Source organism: Gasterosteus aculeatus, chromosome 2, assembly GCF_964276395.1.
Source record: "Gasterosteus aculeatus chromosome 2, fGasAcu3.hap1.1, whole genome shotgun sequence".
Taxonomy (NCBI): domain Eukaryota; kingdom Metazoa; phylum Chordata; class Actinopteri; order Perciformes; family Gasterosteidae; genus Gasterosteus; species Gasterosteus aculeatus.
The window spans coordinates 9,745,382-9,764,122 of NC_135689.1; the positions used below are offsets into that span (position 1 = coordinate 9,745,382).

General features: G+C 45.3%; 1 protein-coding gene and 2 long non-coding RNA genes across 4 annotated transcripts; 2 read left to right on the forward strand and 1 right to left on the reverse strand.

Moving 5' to 3' along the window:
• The first annotated feature begins 3,824 nt into the window (after nt 1-3,824).
• LOC120829857 (transcription factor Spi-B) lies at nt 3,825-6,459 on the forward strand. Of its 2 annotated transcripts, XM_040194382.2 has the most exons (6): nt 3,825-3,949; nt 4,098-4,133; nt 4,717-4,924; nt 5,003-5,121; nt 5,240-5,396; nt 5,519-6,459. In XM_040194382.2, the coding sequence occupies exons 2-6, from the start codon at nt 4,125-4,127 to the stop codon at nt 5,824-5,826; spliced, it is 801 nt and encodes a 266-aa protein (XP_040050316.2). In that variant the 5' UTR covers nt 3,825-3,949; nt 4,098-4,124; the 3' UTR covers nt 5,827-6,459. The 2 variants fall into 2 exon arrangements, with proteins under 2 accessions (XP_040050316.2, XP_077947188.1); XM_078091062.1 differs by lacking the exons at nt 3,825-3,949; nt 4,098-4,133 and adding an exon at nt 4,439-4,581.
• A 67-nt stretch (nt 6,460-6,526) lies between these two features.
• Nucleotides 6,527-14,457, reverse strand: LOC144388810 (uncharacterized). Its single transcript, XR_013453073.1, has 4 exons — nt 14,265-14,457; nt 9,132-9,192; nt 8,937-9,057; nt 6,527-8,041 (listed from the first exon to the last, which is right to left on the reverse strand). It is a non-coding gene; the product is annotated as an uncharacterized LOC144388810 (long non-coding RNA).
• Nucleotides 14,033-18,693, forward strand: LOC120829639 (uncharacterized). The gene is made up of 3 exons (XR_013453075.1): nt 14,033-14,127; nt 17,725-17,741; nt 18,677-18,693. It is a non-coding gene; the product is annotated as an uncharacterized LOC120829639 (long non-coding RNA).
• The last annotated feature ends 48 nt before the right edge of the window (nt 18,694-18,741 follow it).

Consider the following 18,741-nt stretch of genomic DNA (forward strand, 5'->3'; position numbering starts at 1 on the left):
ATAAGCAACATGTGCAACGCCCGCTGATAAATACACACTACCTTGTTCAACTGTAAGTGCATAAGAATGATTGCTTTATGAAAAAAGTGTGTCATGCCCTATTACACAATCTGATTCCTGAAACAATCTGTTAGAAAGAGTTGTTGGTTTTAAGTGTTCTTTAAGTGTTGGCTGTCTTGCCTCCGAGGAGGAAATATTTCTGGAAAACCTTTTATTAAAAATATATAATAATGAGACACGCAATACAGACATGCGCAAACACACGTTAACGAACACGCATTTTTTTGTTTTGATGTTAGGGAAATTCCCAGCAACTTGCATGTATACAGGTGATTTGCGTACGTTCACTAATCTAGGAGGGTTGGCTACAACTGTAAACCCACTACAGCTGAACACACACAAACACACGCACACACGGGAGCCCATACTCATCAGCAGCTGATGACCGTGTTGATAAGCCGAGTACAACACCCAAGAGCTTCACACACTAATGGTCAACAGAGTGTGTGTGTATGTGTGTGTGTCTACGTGTGTGCATATGTGCATTCTCTCCGCACCGCTGGCTTTGCAATTCACCTGCCTGTGGCCGTTAAACATTGCGAGTGACTCAGATGCAATACAGACGGGATCAAATTTCTCTCACACGCACACACCTGCAGCTAACACACATGCTCAGCAACACAAGAAATGTGCAAGTGGTACTCCAATTGAAAGCAATCAGTGGCCTCTTATGTCACTTGATTAATAGCGGTTCTCTAACTTGCTTGATACACTTTATTTTTAGGATGCAAACGTTTTTTGTTTTTTTTTAGCCCGGGGTTACTTTAAAATTATCCTTGACAACATGAATAGCAGCTCCCAAAACACCAAAACCTGCACGTCCTGCTAAGACAACACTCCTGGTTACACCTGGCTCACTGTGTGCGCTTCTGCCTGCACGGGTCCAATGTCTCTCTGGTCTTATCACCTTGTGTGAGGCCTCCAGGTGCAAGGTGAGTTATAGGAATCCAAACCGCCACCCGTTGCAGCGAGCACGCAGGGTTTTTCCGAACACGTTTAGCAAGTCTTCGTATAGAGTTCTTGAGAAGAGGCAACTACAACTGTTACAGCAACAGTCGTGTCCAACGCCAACAACCTCGGTTTAAAGTAACTACTATTACCGTTACAAAAACACTTTTACTGAAGAGGGTTTTCAAGGCTGCTCTGATTCCTCTACAGCCGTCGCTGGCCCTGTTGTATTACCTCTCTGAGTGTGGTTATGGATAGAAATGCAATGCTCCATCCGAGTGTTATTGATTAGTAATAGTTTTTTAATACTTTTCTAGGTACTCCTCTAACTCTTGGAGAGAAAGTTAATATTTATATTCATTTGTTGCATAAATCAGTGTCAAGGGAAGTTACAGCTATAACCACATGTATTTAAATACATGGCCAATTGGCCTGATTTTCTATTTTGGATGTGTTTGCGTCACAGACGGGGGGCTCATCAAAAAGTATACCGTGCATATTTTGGGGGCGATGGAGGAGGATTATATAGACTGTAATAGGAGATATATTTTTAAGTTTTTAAGTTTTGCAGTGTAAGCAAACATGTTACATATTAACTGATATGTCACCGCATAATAATGTATGTGGACTACTCTGTTGTTTGATTTGTTATTTACTCATGCGCGCTCATCTGTTTTACAGTTACGGTTATCATCCTGAGAGGAAAAACGGAGCATGGCATCATGAGTTAGAATTACGGGAAACGCACCGGATATTCATCAGAGGGCATTTCTCAACCTCGCCCAAAAGGTTTCCTGACTACCTCAGCACTGTGGAATTATTAACAAATAACTTTTGTCAAACAATACGTTTATTATGAGATGTATCAATCGAACTGGGATCATAACAAATGTGCACAGGAAACTGTTGTACCCCACGTGAGTCACACGCACCGGGTAATGAAAGATACTAAAGGCACTCTGTGCGTACAAGAGCGGGAGTTGAGTACTCGGCCGTTTATGCATGAGTGTGTGTGTGTGTGTATTTGGGAGAAAGGGAGGGATAGGGAGAGAGAGAGAGAGAGAGAGAGAGAGAGAGAGAGAGAGAGAGAGAGAGAGAGAGAGAGAGAGAGGATCATGAAGCCCGTAATATTCCAGATGGTCAGGCTGTCACACCGGTGGGAAATCACAGGGACTATTAGCTCAGCTGCTGCTTTGTCTCAATCAATAAAAGACTTGAAACCAACAGGTTTCTGATACACTTTGACTTCCTGACCTACCATGACCCATAGTTGTTAATGTGGGTACTTTGATAGGTTTACAGTGCCGTGGGCCTATGGTGATATTTTATTGTTATGAATTTCTACACAAAGCTTGACATGTTGTTAAGTTGCTGATGCCATCCCTGTGAGCCAGTTTTTATTATGTTGAGGAGAGTAAAACCCTACGTCTATAATATCCGCTGCCTCCACCATTGCAATCATGTCATATATCATCCGGGGGGCGCTGCATTCAGATGTATTATGACTGCTTATGAGATAAAACATATCTGTGTCTAAGGCTTATTTTTAAGCGGGAAATATGTCTTTCAGATAAAGCAACTATTAGCATTGTAACGATAAAGTGTAGGTATGTTTAACTTTGCAGAGAATGGAGTTGCTCTCTCTATCCCCCTGTCGTCGACCAAGCTTCTCTCTGCCTTATTTACATATCTGAGCTGCCCATGCATGCCTTTAATGCATATTTGCGCGTGGATATGAATTTTACTGCATGTGAGCACACCCACTGGTTAGCTCGTGGCCATGACACTACAATGTCGTTGTGGAAGCGGATCCCCCTCAGGTAAACACCGTTAACGCTTATCATCATAATTGTCACAGTTTCTTGTGTTGGAGCCAATGACAGGCAAGAGGCAACTTTTTAAAAAGACCTATTGTTGTTATGTTTGATTTTTAGGTTACATTTCTTTTACATGCTCCGTGCTTCTGTTTCACCCGGAGCTTCGTTCTGCCCAAGATTTGACAATAAGTAATGCGCACTCTGATCTGGAGAAATATGACCGTCGGTTGAATGGAAAGTGAATTGTGCCACTGACAAAGCATCACCTCCAGCATTCAACTCCAATTCAGTCCAAATTGTATTGTTGAATCCCCCCCCCCCCTCCCTTACTGTGAGTACCGAGCAGAATCAGAATCGGTTCACTATCTCATTTAACTCCAAATCACAGACACATGTTTGTTGTTAAAACACCAGGTTCGTCCTATAGTACCTACGTGCTCTTTGAGTAAGGTGACATTTGTTGTGTTGCTGTGAGTGTGTCTCAACCTTTTTGGGAAATCACCAACTTCTCAAATCCTGCCGAAGGGACACATGTTGCGGTGTCACTGGTGTACTGGAATCTACATGTAAACTAATTACGCACGTAACAACAACCAAAAAGGAACTCTGTTTAAACGTTGAATGCCGTCTGCTGTTAATGTGGGTGTGATGCAATACCTGTGGCTGGCTTTCAATGGTTCATCAAGAACCACGTCCCTTTTTTGTAGCAGCCTCAGAAAGCTGACAACAATTAATTATTTAATCAATAATTAATTAAATATTTAAATTAAAAAATTGTGTTCACAGAATTCAGTAATTGAATGTCTGACTTTTACCCAGTAACATGTTTCGTAAGTGAAACCATTCTCCAGTGCAATATTTCTATAAATATGATGACTAGAATACGGCTTTATCTTTGGCTTACGTGTTATTTTACTGTTAAACTGTTATTTTGTAAAAACCCTCCCACTCCAATAACTCTTCTGGCCAAGGGGGTTTGGCCAAAAGTGTGTAAAGACTATAAAGAGACGTGACGTCCAGGTGGTGCATCACACAGGTGAGGCATTCGTGTCTCCACCTTCTACTGCCTGAGGATACTACTTGGCTTTACCAGACAGAGGAGCACACACCTCTGAATTAACAAGGTACAAATATCCTCCTTGTGCCCATTAACTCAGGTTCTGACAGCCTGTCAGATTGAGTTAGAGAAGTCGCTTGACAGCTTCTTTCACTTCTCATTTCATCTTGTGAGTTTTGACTTTGTTGTCTCACAAGTGTAATTTCTCTTCCCAGATTGTCCTTTTTGGTACGCTGGCTGAAATGGAGACGGTGAGTCATTTTATTTTCATAATTGTGGTTGTTGTTTGTTGGCCTTTTGAGCAGCACCCATGAAAGAAAATTTTAAATTATTAATATTAGATAATAATGGATGTTTGGTACAAGTGGTCTCTACTAATATCTCTTGTTGTTGGCTGAGGATAAAAGGTTGTTTGTAAGAGTAGCAGCCAAGTCACACATCACTGTTATCTGAATGTTATCTCTGCTGGTGAAAGCACCAACACTTGCATATATTTGCCAGTCAAACTTAAACACACATGGTCACAGTGTTGCTACCTGGCTCATTCGTAAGACAACAAACACAAGCCACACACCTTGGATACAGCTCGCTGCCTCGTGTGAATGCCATTAGCGTGTGCAATACAAGAAGGATCACCACTCTATAGTGCTCTGTACGAAAGAGTTGTTTAATAGATGCACAGCGCATTGATAATTCATGGTGAGTGCTTCCCTGGTCTTCAGATCTTTGAGAAAAATGATTCATTGCATCGTGCACCACTGGATTTTTAATGATTGCAACAGCTCACGCTGAGACAGATTTGAGAACGATTCTCTCCTGCTCTGTACCGGTCAGATGACGTACGTGACTGAGATCAGACTGACCGGAGGTCGGGGGGCCTGGAGCCGAGTGGCTCCCTCCTCCTGCCCTGAAGTTGACCTGGAGGTCATCGAGGAGTTCTTGCAGGAACACTCCTTGGAGGTCCAGCCGGCACACACACCTGCTTCACCTCCAACCGCAGTGTGGCAACAAATGCACTCTCACCACGGCACCAGGATCATAGGTCAGTGAAAGGATAACGGGATGGTGCAGGTGCCTGTATATTTTTACCTTGTTTATTTGACTGTATGTTTCTATGCAGAGAACAGTTGGTCAGGTCAGCATCCGTATGAGTGGCACTGTGGCTCTCACACTCCAAATGGGGAATATAAAGAGCAAGCCCTGCCTTCCACCTGGCCTAGCCCCCAAGACAACCAATGGGTGAGTACAGGGCCTCGGCCCCTTACTAAATTAAAGCTTTATTACCTTTTTTTTCGTAGCCATTTAAGGCACACTTCCCTGTGTGTGTACTAATATGTTTTATATGCGTTTGCTTCAGGGCCACGTTGCCTATTCCTACGAGGCGCCTGTATACATTGACTCTGACTCGCTGTCCAGTAGCTCCCAGTATCAGGAATACCAAGATTCCCCATCACCAGTGTCCGATAGGGGAGGAGGGAATGATAGAGACTCCCTGCCTCTTGCCCCACTTTCAGGTACAAACACACATCTGTAACCAGTGTAAATCCCTCTGTTGGCTTTCTTGTTCACACATTGACAAATGTACGAGTCACTGTCACCTCATTTTTTGTGCCTGCATCCATTTCCTCCTTGGCAGGAAAGAGGAAGGAGCGCTTGTTCCAGTTCCTATTTGAGATGCTCCAGACTCCGTCGATGCGGAGCTGCATCTGGTGGGTCCAGTCCTCTTCTGGCACGTTCCAGTTCTCCTCCCAAAACAAGGAGCGCCTGGCGCAACTGTGGGGGCGGCGGAAGGGTAATCGCAAGACCATGACCTACCAGAAGATGGCCCGTGCGCTAAGGAACTACTCCCGCACCGGTGAGATAAAAAAGGTGAAGCGGAAGCTCACCTACCGGTTTGATGAGAAGACGCTGCGAGGCCTGCAAGGAAACCCAAATACAGTGTAGACAACATGCTGGAGAGTCCATGTAAGCATAGAAATAGAATGAGCACAATGGATATTGAAATTGTTCCATTAAAGTGCAGCTTCACCCCCCCGGGTCTGAGCCAAGCTCCGCCCGATGCTCAGGGTACAGGGCGTTAGCTTCATTTTTATTATGTAATTTCATAGAAAATGCCAGGCTTTTAACTCTGTGTCTACTGATATAACAGAGTAGATGCGGTGTAGATGCGCCAGTTTCAATCCATCAAATTCCGATTTTCTTAAATGTATTTATAAACGTTTTTAATCACACTACACTCATCTGTTTTAGTTTTTAGCTCAAAAACGTCTTTAATGTCCATTCTGATCAGTTTCTAATTCTATGGCTTGTAGAAACAAATGAGTACTGAGTATTTCAAAAGCCAGAAGAAGAAACACTGTAGGTCAGACTGGCATTAAAACTTATGTAAATCGAAAAGGTTGTCACATAATCTCTACTTTATAAGTAGAAGTTAAATCATTCTTAAAATAAAGATGTGTTTTTCTCATTTTGTGATTCTGTATTGCAGATACTCAGCACATATAACACAATTAGGTTGTGTTAGCATTATGTGTTTGTGTCAAGTTGTGCTAAAATGGAATAAAGATCTTTTGTCTATCCTCTTGGTGGAACTTGGTGCAGTGTAAAACGTATGACACAGACACACACACACACTGGAAACTTGTTGTTTGAAGTTGCCTAAGTAAAGCAATTTAATTTCCATAGTCAAATGGTGGGGCTAGACACACACAGACACGCTGATAACAAGAGGTTACATGCACACAGCGGGCTGACCAGGGGGGGCAGGATAAGCCTTTGCTATTACATTAGGCTACATTTCTAAGCACAATATATTTTTCAGATTCACTCCATGTCGTGGACAGCATTGGTAACTCGATGCTTTGCAGATTTGGATTTTCTAAATCAACATGATCAACTTATAAAACATGATGCATTATGATCCCTCAAACCACACAGCAGCATATAGACCCTTAAACATGTAGCTTTAGTTGTCATTGTATATATCTTCATTATAGTCTTAATGGTTGTGAAGGAGTAAGTTATCTGAAACACACCTGTTGTGTAAAGAAATATGACGTGGCTCATTCAGAGCTCCTCTCTCCTCTCCAGAGGTACATTCGTCAGTGAGAAAAGAAAATAGTTCACACACTGATGAAATACAGATGCTGCCCCCCCCCTCCCTGTTGTGTGTGTGCACACAGAAGCGCACGTACGTTTGTATGAAAAAATAAAACATCTGTTCCATGTAATTTTGCACATTTGAAAGCAGGGAGAAGTACACTATCTGAACAACAACCACAGGATTATGATGGACTTGATGTTCCAGTGGAATTGATTCTACTTATCCACAGCCTTGAAAGAAACCTGCTGTATAAAACTTCACAGCTTCTTTGTCTCCCCGGCCTCCATCTTCGGTGAAGGCTGAGTGGAGCCGGGTGGCTTCCACAGTACTGGGAGTGTTGATTGCTTCGCCCTGTTGCCGTGGCAATGTGTTGGTGGTGCGTGCCGGGTGTATTGTATTGGTATCCGGGATTCTCTCCGGCAGCCCACCTTCTGCTTCCTTGTGTCCCTGGCAGTGGCTGTGGCTGCCTTGCCCCTGTCTGTACTGTTGGATGGTAAGTGTGACCCCTGACCTGTGTCTCCTTCTCAGCTCTAGTCACCGCCATGGACCGATACCTCTGGTCACACACACCGCTCAGCTGAGGTCCAACTCTGACACTAGGATTTACTACATAAACGTCATGAATAACATGCACGATTGATAGAAATGTTCATTTTTTATTCTTTGTTTTATTCCTTATTCAGACACAAAGCTTTGGCCACACAGAGGCAGACGTACTGGCACTTTGTCTGCTGGGGTTCACCAGTCCTCTAGCGTCTGAATCCACCAACACATCTTCCTCTTCCTTCACCCTACCCTACCTTCCTCTCAGTTGTTTCCCCTCTCACTCATGGTTCATTTTAACTTCTTGGGATGTGTCATGGCTCCTTTCTGCTTCTACACACAAATCTCCTGGGAGCCTGCAGGGTCGCCCAGGCCTGTGTGCTCGGGGAGAGGAGGCGGGCCGGTCTCCCTGGCTCTGCTTCTCATTTTAATCGCGGGCTGCTGGATTCCTCTGCGCCTGATGAACTGCATGCTGTGGTTTTATGCTCCTCAAGCTGTCACACGGGGGACTCTCTGCACAGGTGAGTGACATCAGCTTTTATAGTACTTAGATAGTATGCAGTTTGGGGAGGGGTGTAAGCTTTAAATTTCTTACAGCACTAACAGAAAACAGTTGTTACGAGCCGTTACAGTGAAATCTGACGGTAACTAATACATTTTTTTTTTAGGTATTCTCCTCTCGTGTCATCTCTGCCGTTCACCCTGTGTTCTACGCTCGTCTCATCCCAAAGATCCAACAGGCCTACAGTCAAACATGGAGGCAACCCAGCACGAGGCTGAACTGTTGCCATGGGGACAAGCAAGTTTGCCAATCAATAATCAGGCAGCCAAGCCAATGCCGCAGAGATGCGTGGATCAAACAAAGCGCAACAGGTTTGAATAACACTCGGCACGAAACATGAAAGTATTGAAGCAGAACATCAGGCATCCGAACACACCATGGTGTTTGTTTGCCGAATGTTTGTCTGCAAGCTTTATACAAGTCAAAGCTCATGTGTTTCCACCAGAGGGGGCTGTGGACCAACACACTCTCCAGCTGCTGTTGTACACAAACCATAAAACCACACGAGCTACAAACAAACAATGACCTCATTCATTCAACTGATTTTATTGATGTCTACATATTGTTGTTGTTCATCAGCATTAAATCAATTTATCACTAACCTTTGGAAGTATATCTATCTACTTTCACCTTTCTTGTCGCCGCCATAAGAGTGTGTTGAGCTTTCCCACGTGTTCAGCGAGCTCCTCGGGGAAGGCAATAGACTGTATAGTTATCACCGGAGCAGGGTGCAATCCCACCCACCAAACTATACAACCTACTACCTCACCCTGACAGAGCCCAAATCAAACACTCACACACACACACACCTTTTCTTCCTGTGAGGAAACACAAGACTATTTTCACCTGAGAAGCAGCGCTTTACATAGAGCATTACGTCCTGTTGCTGCGCGCATATGTTTCGATTGGGTTGCTGGATTGACACGTCAGGAGATGGCAGTCGGCGAGTCGCTGACTCGGCTGTCTCCTTGGGAAAGACAGTAGATTGTATAGTTATCTCAAAAAGAGGTTAGACAACCCCACAACTATTCAATCTACTACCTCAGCCCCAAGGACAGCATCAACGTCGATTCCACATCAAAGATCCACAAAGGGAACTCTCCTGCATTGGTACAAAGAAAGAGAGACAGATTGGGTTATTTTTAGTTAAATTACTCTTCCTCTGTCAAAAATACATTTAAAATCGCAACAGTGGGAAGGACTCTCAGTTGTAAACTGAATATTTACATTACATTTTTGACTGTTGTGTCCAAATTCAGTAGCAGCGGAAAGTAGAGTGATTGCGCATCAAGTTCTTATATGTATATAAAAAAATGTTTTCCATGGAAACGGTTACGAAAACATGACTCATGTCCAAATACTCCTTTTTTTGTGCAGTGCTGAATCTCTTCAATGAATCGCTACCATTAAAACGAATCAAAAACAAATACTCTTAACGGTAAGCAGACATCGGAGACTGAGAGCGGTAATGTGTGAAAGCCCAACGAAAAAACTTACTGGCTTCCACTGGCATGTGATAGAAAAGAGAAGAGAGAGAGAGAAAAGAAAGAAAAAAAAAAGAGCTGCTTGACTCTGTGCCAGAAATTTGTGTCCGTTTTCGCCAAAAGCTGAGCTCACTGCACTGGGCTATCCCTGCGTAGGCTGGCTGCTGCTTCTCAGATGGAGGTACACACACAGATGCCTGCAAATATGGCTTCCACCAGCTGGCTCTGATTGAACGCAAGACTGGGATTCTGCTCCCCTAAAACACAACGAGGAAAACACAAAATGGCGGCTCGCACGTCCGCCATTTTAGGTCTGCTTAAAAAAACACTGCAGGGTCTACCTTTTCGGGTTGGAGCCCGCTGTCTCGCGGGGGAAGAAAGGGGCTGTATTCTTTCCAACGGTGAAGGAGAATCAATTTTTTTTTATTTTTTTTTTCGCCAAGCACTGAGACGAAGCCGGCCGACCCAGCGGAAACACTCGACAGTCAAAGGGTGCAAAGCGAGCGACTAACTCTCAAACAACAGTTATCCGACTGCGGGAGAGTTCACGGAGAAAAGCATCGTTACGCGCAGCATTGTTTCGCTGGCGCCGTTAACAGCTCAGCTTCGGTCCGGTAAACAGATTCAGCACTTTTAATTCAGTTCACTAAGAACGGCTTGGCTCCTCCTCTTGTGGCATGAAGGTATGCATGTGCCAGCAGGTTAATAAAGCAGCGACTGAAGGGTTAATGAGCCAGACTTGATGCCAGGCCCGGGCCCCGGGCAGACAGAGAAGGGGTTAGGAGGTACATTGCTTGCATAAATTAACATACGGCCCGGACCCTTCAGACTTGGTCCAGACCAGCCCGTAGTTAGCATGCAGTAGACCCTGCTAGTCTGATTGCAGAAGACTACAGAAAGGGGATGGGGGGAGGGGGGTGTTGGCCCAACGCCCAACGCTGCCACCGTGCCAGTGACGGATCCACGAGCTGAGAAACGCACCCTGACTGGAGCCGTTTTCTGGAAGGCAGACTAAAGTGATGTGACGCAGCGTACGGGGGAGGTGGTGAGGGAGAGAGGGAGGGGGCGTCAAATTTATAAAAGATTTAACAGGACATCTGAGCACGGCCTTGAATGAAAGAAAAACATTCAATTATTATGGGAAATTCTGCGCTTCGGGGTTAAACGCAAAAAAAAAACGCCGTACACCGTTCGCTGTGCAGTTCTCGAGCGTTGCGGAAACACGAGAGGCCAAACGCGGTCCGTCATGTCAGCTCTATTTTGGCGCTGTCGTCTGTGATTGTGGACTTTGCCTTTGGCACGTGGAAGGGGCACACGTGGCTCAGCTGGGGCAAATTATTTTCTCCTAAATAAATGAGCCTCCAGCCAGTGGGGAAGCTGAGAGGATCTCAGGAAAGGAAGAAATTTGGCCCACAAATTTAACCTCATCAGGTTGTGTGTCGGTGCATCTGTTGCAGCAGAATTACGACCAAAAGTGAATTTGTATTCGCAGTATTTTGTGTGAGCCAAGAAACACCAGCCGTGTCCTCGCTTGCCCTTTGATAAACCTGTTCTGCACCATTCAACCCGGAGTGGTTTTTTTGAGAGAATTTCCTGCTTCAGAATTTGAATCTTTTTTTCGGGTGACAGTTACTCTCCCAAAAACCACATGCAAGCCGTAGACAGGGGAAAGCAGTTTTTTCTATAAATATAAATGTACAGCAACTGCATCTAAAGCGTATACCCGACTGTGTTGACACAAGCAACACACAACATTCGATTGAAATTAATTCCTTTTCACAATACTGCCACAATCATAGAATATGAGAGCCTTTAAAGCCACCACCTACGAAAACACAAGACAGCCTGATCAGATTATCCACCAATTCCACTCTTGTCGGTTGAGTTAAGAGATCCAAATATACAGGTTTTAAGAACGTGCAACGTAAATCTGCTGCGCTGAAAAAACTGAAAAGTGTCAGAGAAGCAAAAGGCCGTCGCTTTCTACCCAACGCCGTGTAAGCATTGCGTTATGTTGGGAGTCCTTCCTCGCCTAATACAAACAGCGTAAACACACAGCGAATCCCCAAACACACACAACGCACTCGATTGGCAACAAAACTCCTCTGAAACGGAGCGGATTCTCGCGGTACGTATACCTATTAGATTGCCTGGTCCCTCGGTCGGCGAGATGGGATGAATGCTTGGCAGACAGAGTCTTAGGGGGCAACACACGAGTGGTAAAGGTTCTTGTGCGTTTCTCCTTCTCTCTCTCTCTCTCTCTCGCTGAGCTTTGTGCCAATAATGGGCAGTGTCTGTGTGCCAGGCAGAATTTCAATGAGGGAGGAAGGAGTCGTGATGGTGGGCAAAGAGGAGGAGGAGCGGTGGGGGAGCTGGAGTTGGCAGACGAAGTATGCCACAAAATAAATGGCAGGACAAATATTTCCCACAGTCAAAAAGACGCAAACGGATGTCTCGTCTTACTTGTGCCCAGGAGGAGAAGAAAAAAAAAACCTCTAGGCATGTGGCAGATACGAAAAAGGAGGCTGATCCTCTATGTTTGATTGCATCGTACCTGCTTTTGATCTTCCCCTCTCCCGAAGGAATTCCTTATAACATTAAAGGACGATGGACGAGCCTCCTCCACGCTCACTTGGCGTGGTGCTCGCTCTGATCTTCTGTACATCCTCATTAACCATACAACAAGCTCATGTGTGCATGTATACAGAAGTATGCAGCCATATGCATTCACTCCCAAACGGTCTGTAGGAGACAGTTGCCTGACCTGATCATGACATACTCATTTTGAATTAAACAAAGAATACCCTCAAATTACTCACAGGACGAGATGTGTTTGGAAAAACTGTGAGTGAAGAAAATGTAGATCTGAGTGTGTGTTTTATCTTCTCTATCTAACATCTATACTTTTGCTAATGTTCTGATAAGATTTGCGGTTACCATGGTTTCAAATGTCTCCGATGGCTCGGATGCCTGGCCCGGCGTGTTGCTGCACGCCTACATGTTATAGCGTTCACTAATGCCTCATACAGCGAGCCGTAGACGCTGCAAGCGTGCAAGAGTGCAAGTGGTGCAGGTCAGGATGAAACAGCTGCTGCTTCCTGCACGAGAAGAGAGACTTCCTGTTGCCTTCGCTGCAAACCGCGGCTGGTCAGCCGAGATATCAACCAATCAGCTACGTTGAGGCTGAATGCAGGAAGTTAGCCTGACTGCCTCTAGGAGAAAAACTCAGAAACATTATGAGGCAACTCGATAAGTTCATCTGAGGATAAACGAGGGGCGGGGAAAGAGCCCTCCTACTCCTACCTCTCATTTGGTTTCTATAGCACTTGTTCTCTTTTTATTTTAGCACATTTCCCTCTCGTCTCTGTCACGTGTCAATATTCATTAGGAGAGGTTCCGCTTTTGTTTTTTCGTGAACTCTTTTTGCTGCCTGATGCCATCGCTGGTAAAACAGAGTGTGATGCAGGGGAATTAGGAATAGTCCGCGAGACGTGGTGACGGTGAGGGGCATGTAGAAGGTCTGCCCATGTTCACTGTTTCATGAACACGTGGCAAGAAGACGCCATCTTAACACCAACCCTTATTTAGATCGAGATACAGTATTAACGATATGCAGTCAAGAGTCGGAACATGCAATATGCATGTATGTTAGACCATTCGGTCTGCATTGAATTTCCAATCCAGAAATAGGTTAAAAGATCATATCGGTTGTTGATGGTTTCAACACATTCTTGTCTTATCTACTTCCTCGAGTGCAAAATGAATAAATGATTCTGTTTCACGGCATTCTGGCCGCTGGCATGAGACTGCACCCGCGATATGCAGTGCGATCTGAGTGAGATTAAAGTCAATCGGACTAAATTTGTGCTGTTAACGTTTCTATTTTTGACGGGTAAGCGCTGGTGAAAAGAGATCAACGGCTTTACCGACACAATAAGAAACGACGCCGACTTTATATATATTTTTTTACCGCGTCGTCGGTGTTTGACCCAACTCGGTTTCACTCCTGCCTCGGTTTCGTCTGAAGTGCAAAGTATCATGTGCCGCCGCCGCAGTGTGTCAAGTCAAACATTACAGTTGCCACCTTTTCACGAGCCGCCCCACCTCCCTCGATCGCAGCGGGACAAACGGCCCTGGTCCCCGTAGCACAGCTGACACATGCCCGAGTTCAGAGCGTGCAAACGGCACGCGAAGGCAAACAGGGTCAACGTTTCTCCTCGTTCTAGCCGTCCTAACCTCGTCCCCACGGCTCTGCGACCCTCTGAGGTCAGATTAGTAACCTCGGCACGAGGCCCGTCCTCCCTCCTACAAAGAGACACCTGTTTGGTACGAGAGACAGAGAGACGGTTTGCCACCCTGTCAGAGCCGGCTGTCCTCGAGGCGCAGAGGGGAGAGGAGGAGAGGAGGACAGGGAAGGAAGGAGGGGGCGAAAAAGGGGGGAGAGAAGATGGTCAGCAGGGAGTCCCACCGAGCTCCCGAAAAGTTTCTGCTGCCATGTCCATACAGCCAAAATGGCGGCGGGCGGACTGCAGCGTGGCAACTGGCGACGGCGGGTACGTACTAACGGGAGGGAAGACGGCGACGAAGGACGGGGATGAGGGCGAGGGGAAGTGAAGGTGGAAGATCGCAGGGCTGCGCGAGAGATGGGAAGCGGCGTCGCGGGATTTAAAAAAAAAAAAAAGACAAATACCTGGGAGCCTGTACGTGAGCGGCGGGCCGGAGGGCTGCAGGAGAAGAGGGCCGTGATGGCGGGAAGAAGGGAAAAGAGAGGAGTAGAGCACACCCTCTGAGAGCTACACCCCTTTCCCACAATCCCCTCCTACTGGCGTGAGTGCGTCCGTCCGCACACGGGGTGACAGAGGGACGTCTGCGCTCACACAGCCCTGGAACGCACACACACACACACACACACACTGAGCGCAGCGGAAAGAGAAAAGCAGACTTCCAAATAGACTCACGGTAGTTGCAGCGAAGTGTGAAGCGAAAAAAAAGAAGAAGAAAAAAACCCCGGAGACAAGCGCACACGGGCGCACGGCAGGAGGACACTTTTTAAAGTCAAACGTGCGCACAATCAATTCGCCAGCCTTCGGATCGCCCTCTGCTCTGCCCTGTGCCGTGTTTGCCTCGGTCCGCCTGCCCACTTTGGCACTGCTGCCAAGAGCGAAGGGGGAGAGAAGGAGGGGAGGTGGAGGGGGGAGGAGGGGGGGTGTAGTGGAGACAGAAAGAGGAAGGGAGGGACATGCTGTAGCGAGAGAGAGAGAGAGAGACAGAGAGGAACAGAAAGAGGAGGAGTCCGAGAAAAAGAGTTAGTGAGACACAAACAGACAACAAAAAGACAGGAGGAGACGCCGTCACACAAAGCAGCAGGACAAGCAGCCGGGCGCCTCCTGACCATCCGTGTGGTAGTCGTCCAACATCCAAAACCAAACCCGCCCCCCGCGCCCCCCCGCGCCGTACTTATTGCATCCGGCAGGCTCGGGCAGATGGCGAGAAACGCAAGCACCTCTGCCCTATTGTCTGTCCCCCTCGCCACATTTTTACAGTCAATAGATCAACATTTGCTGTCGAGTTGTCTCTGCGTGTCTTTTTGCTAAAAAAAAATATCCTCATTCTACCGGCGTCGCCCCCCCCTCCCATCCTCTCCCTGCATCGGGGATCATTTCTGCCCTCCTCGGTGGGAGGGGTTTGAAGGGGTTAAACTAAATGGATCAATGGGAGAGGAGGGAGGCTATTTCGGAGAATGTCACTTTTTCTTTTCCACGGCCGTTGGCGTCTTTCCCACGTCTCCCTCCGCTTTGGCACGCCGGCCCGTCACGTTGGACACCGGCAGATCTTGGATCAGCGAGCTGTTGAGCCTCTTGATGACCCCAATCACGGAGGAGAGAAAACATGAATCCATCTGTTCAGAAATGGCCCAGCCCCATCTACGGGCCTCGTTGCGCCCCGATTCCCGGGTGTTTGAGCGGGTACGGCGGGCCCGAGCCAACCAATCAGAACATACGACCAACCCGCTCTTCCTTTAAACTTACTGGTATACGTTAAACTGTTGATTCCTTATCACAGCTGCTGTAATAACTCAGGTATTTTATTCTTAAACTGAACAAACTCACACACACACAGGTTTCTTCCAGTCCGTCCTCAAACACTCACCCCGGATATAAAACAGACCACAAAAGTCCGGCTTCTCTGCTTAAACTCTTTTCTCAAAGATAGGACAATGGACACACACACACACACATTCATACTGTACACAGGCACGCACGCACACACACACATGGTGCGCACAATCCGGTTCTTCTATGGAGCCTCAGATTGAGCCAGCAGGTTGGACGGCCCCTCGGCCTGACGTCACGTCTCCTTTGTTGTTTATGCATTTATTTCTCTCCTCAGCTGAACTCTCTGAACTCCCCCCCCTCCTCACACTCCTCACCCTCCTCACCCCCCTCACCCCCGTCCTGTCATCCAGCCCCCCCCCCCCCCCAATGAAGGCGGACAAATACAGTATGGCTTTAACAAGGAATTTAAAAGAAAGGGAGACAGACAGACACAGAGGGGGAGAAAAACGGGGAGAAGGGGGAGAAAAGGAGCTCGGGCGTCGCTCACGTTTTCCTCCTTGTCTCGCTTCGGTCGCTCGCCTCGTCTCTCTTCCTGCTTGGCTTGTAGAAGTTTCAGCTGCGCGGCGGGCCGAGCCTCTTTTGGCCATCGTCCAAACTCTTGACTCTCCTTGTCCCCCCCTTTGCAAGATAGAGAGAGAGAAAGAGAGAGAAAGGGAGGGGAGGACAAATATAGTCACAGGCCAAAGCGGTGCTGTGAACGCACCGCGGCCATCATTGCTCCGCGCAGGAAGAGAGAAGAAGCCGGTGACGTTCTTGAGGTCTTTGAGGTGTTTATTAGAGCTCGTGGTGCGACGCAGTCCCGTAACAGCGGTCGGTTCACGCGGGGACGCGCTCGCCTTGCTGTCTCAGCTCGGTGCAGACAGATGCACACGTGCACTCGGAGTATTCGAAAATAAATGTTTGCATCGTTTAAAAAAAAAAAAAAAAAAAGCTGAAAGGAGTCTCAGTTTCATTGCATAAGTACACTGATACGCACGTGAACATTGTTAATGATTTACTCACCTCAACTTTGCGATGAGGGGGGGGTTTCAGAAAAGGCGAATTAATTGTCAAATCTTTCTACTCGTGACTATAGATTTATTTTTCCTTTAATTCTGTTTAGTGACATGACTGATAAAAGCAATAGTTAATTACATTATTATTATTGAAGTGTATACCTATTCTCTCATCATATTTCCTAAAAATAGTTTGCCTTAATTATTTACCTACATGCCCACATATTAGGTTCTGAGCCAAATTGTTAAATTCAGTGGTAAAAAAAAAGTAGATTTATATATATATTTATTCAAGTTAAAATATGCCGATAGAAGCATGTGTGCATCAAGTTATTGAGTAACTGAATAAAAATATAACCACAATAAACTGAAATAGGCTAATTAATTTGGAGAAAATAAAGATTTGCACGAACTTTGTTGCTGCCTGCAATTAGTGTGAAGCATTTAAGTTAATTTAATTAAAAATTAGCTATTTTTTCTGTTGTAGATCAAGTAACCGTAATGCAATCATCAAGTGTGAAGTTTTATGAGGCCCAATACTATTTATTTAGTGTGGCTTAGAGTAACGTCAGATAAATATGCTTTGTATTATTTATCATTTGATTATTATTTATTTGGAAAGGTCTTCTTTGAGTTAAATAATAAGAAGGCAGTCTTGGCTTCCTAGCTAACGTTAAGCTAAAAGCTACTAGCTTGTCCAATTTTAAGTTTACCAAGTTTATCCAACTAGTTAGATAAAAACCTGAGAAAAATAAGCTTTAGGATATTAATAAATTAGAGATAAGTTGACCTAGCTGGTACCGAGGCTTTGGCAGCTCGTAGGACAAAACAATGTTGCTCATTGTAACTTACCCTAAACAATCTGATGATTCAACTCTGTAGCCAACAGTAATCACGGTGTGAAATCTGCTGGCACCTGAGTGGCTCCCTACTTGAAGATTGATAGTTTTAGCATTAATTATCGTGTAGGTATGAGCACAATTAATGTATCTTCAGTGATAGTTGATAGTTACAATTTTTTTTTCTTTTTCTTTTTCAGCTTTTTCACTCACAGAGGTCAGTAATAGTAAGATTAATACTTAAACAGTTTACCTACGTAAGTCTGCTCATAAAAAATACACATTATATTATTCTTCTGTCACCGACTCTCATCTTAAACTTGCATTAGAAACAGGGTTGGCTCTAGTTAGACAATGGGCTCCATCTAGGGGAAAACGTGTGCACGTGCATTTTTTGAGCCGTGAAGTAAATGAGGAATAATTTAACTTTTTTTGCAGAGGAATTCTTGTTCATTATTTATTTTAATTACTCCCCGTGTGTGAATGTCTCTACTGTGAAATCAGAATGTATTTTTCCTAATGTACCGTATGTTAATTGTATGTGTCCAACTACTTCACGTAACATAATAGGAGTAAATAAAAAGGATATGGAAGACAAGTCAGGCTAATATTTGGGGAGAAAAGGAAAACAACTTTTGAGATTTTATTCAACTGTCTGGAGGTACAGGGTTTAGATAAGATCATGTCATAATATTTGAAATCCAAACAACCGCAGATGCATGTGTGTGTGTGTGTGTGTGTGTGTGTGTGTGTGTGTGTGTGTGTGTGTGTGTGTGTGTGTGTCAAGGGTTTTGGACTCATCGTGATTCAATTGTCTTAAACTTTAGTTCTCCTAAATGATCAAAGTGGCAAGTTTAACTATCATGTCGGGCAAACAATCCAGATGTGTGAAAAAAAGGAACGCTGGAACGACCATTACAGAAATGAATAACCTTAAAGAGTTTGCCCTCCATCCAGTCCCTCAGTGAGACAGATGTGAAAAATGTAGAAGGATAAAAGAGAGAAAGACAGAGAGGCTTACATCCCTTTTACTTCCAATATTTGAACTGAGGTGACCTCTTTAAAATTCCTGCCTACGGCAAGCTCCACTGTAGCTTTTATTTCTGACCTTTCTTGAATTTGGAAAATTCTTTTTTTTTTTTTCCTCCGTAGAAACAAGGAAAGAAGCAACTACCCAAAGTTCTCTGTCCGCAGACCTGCGTGGGGAAGGAAGGAAA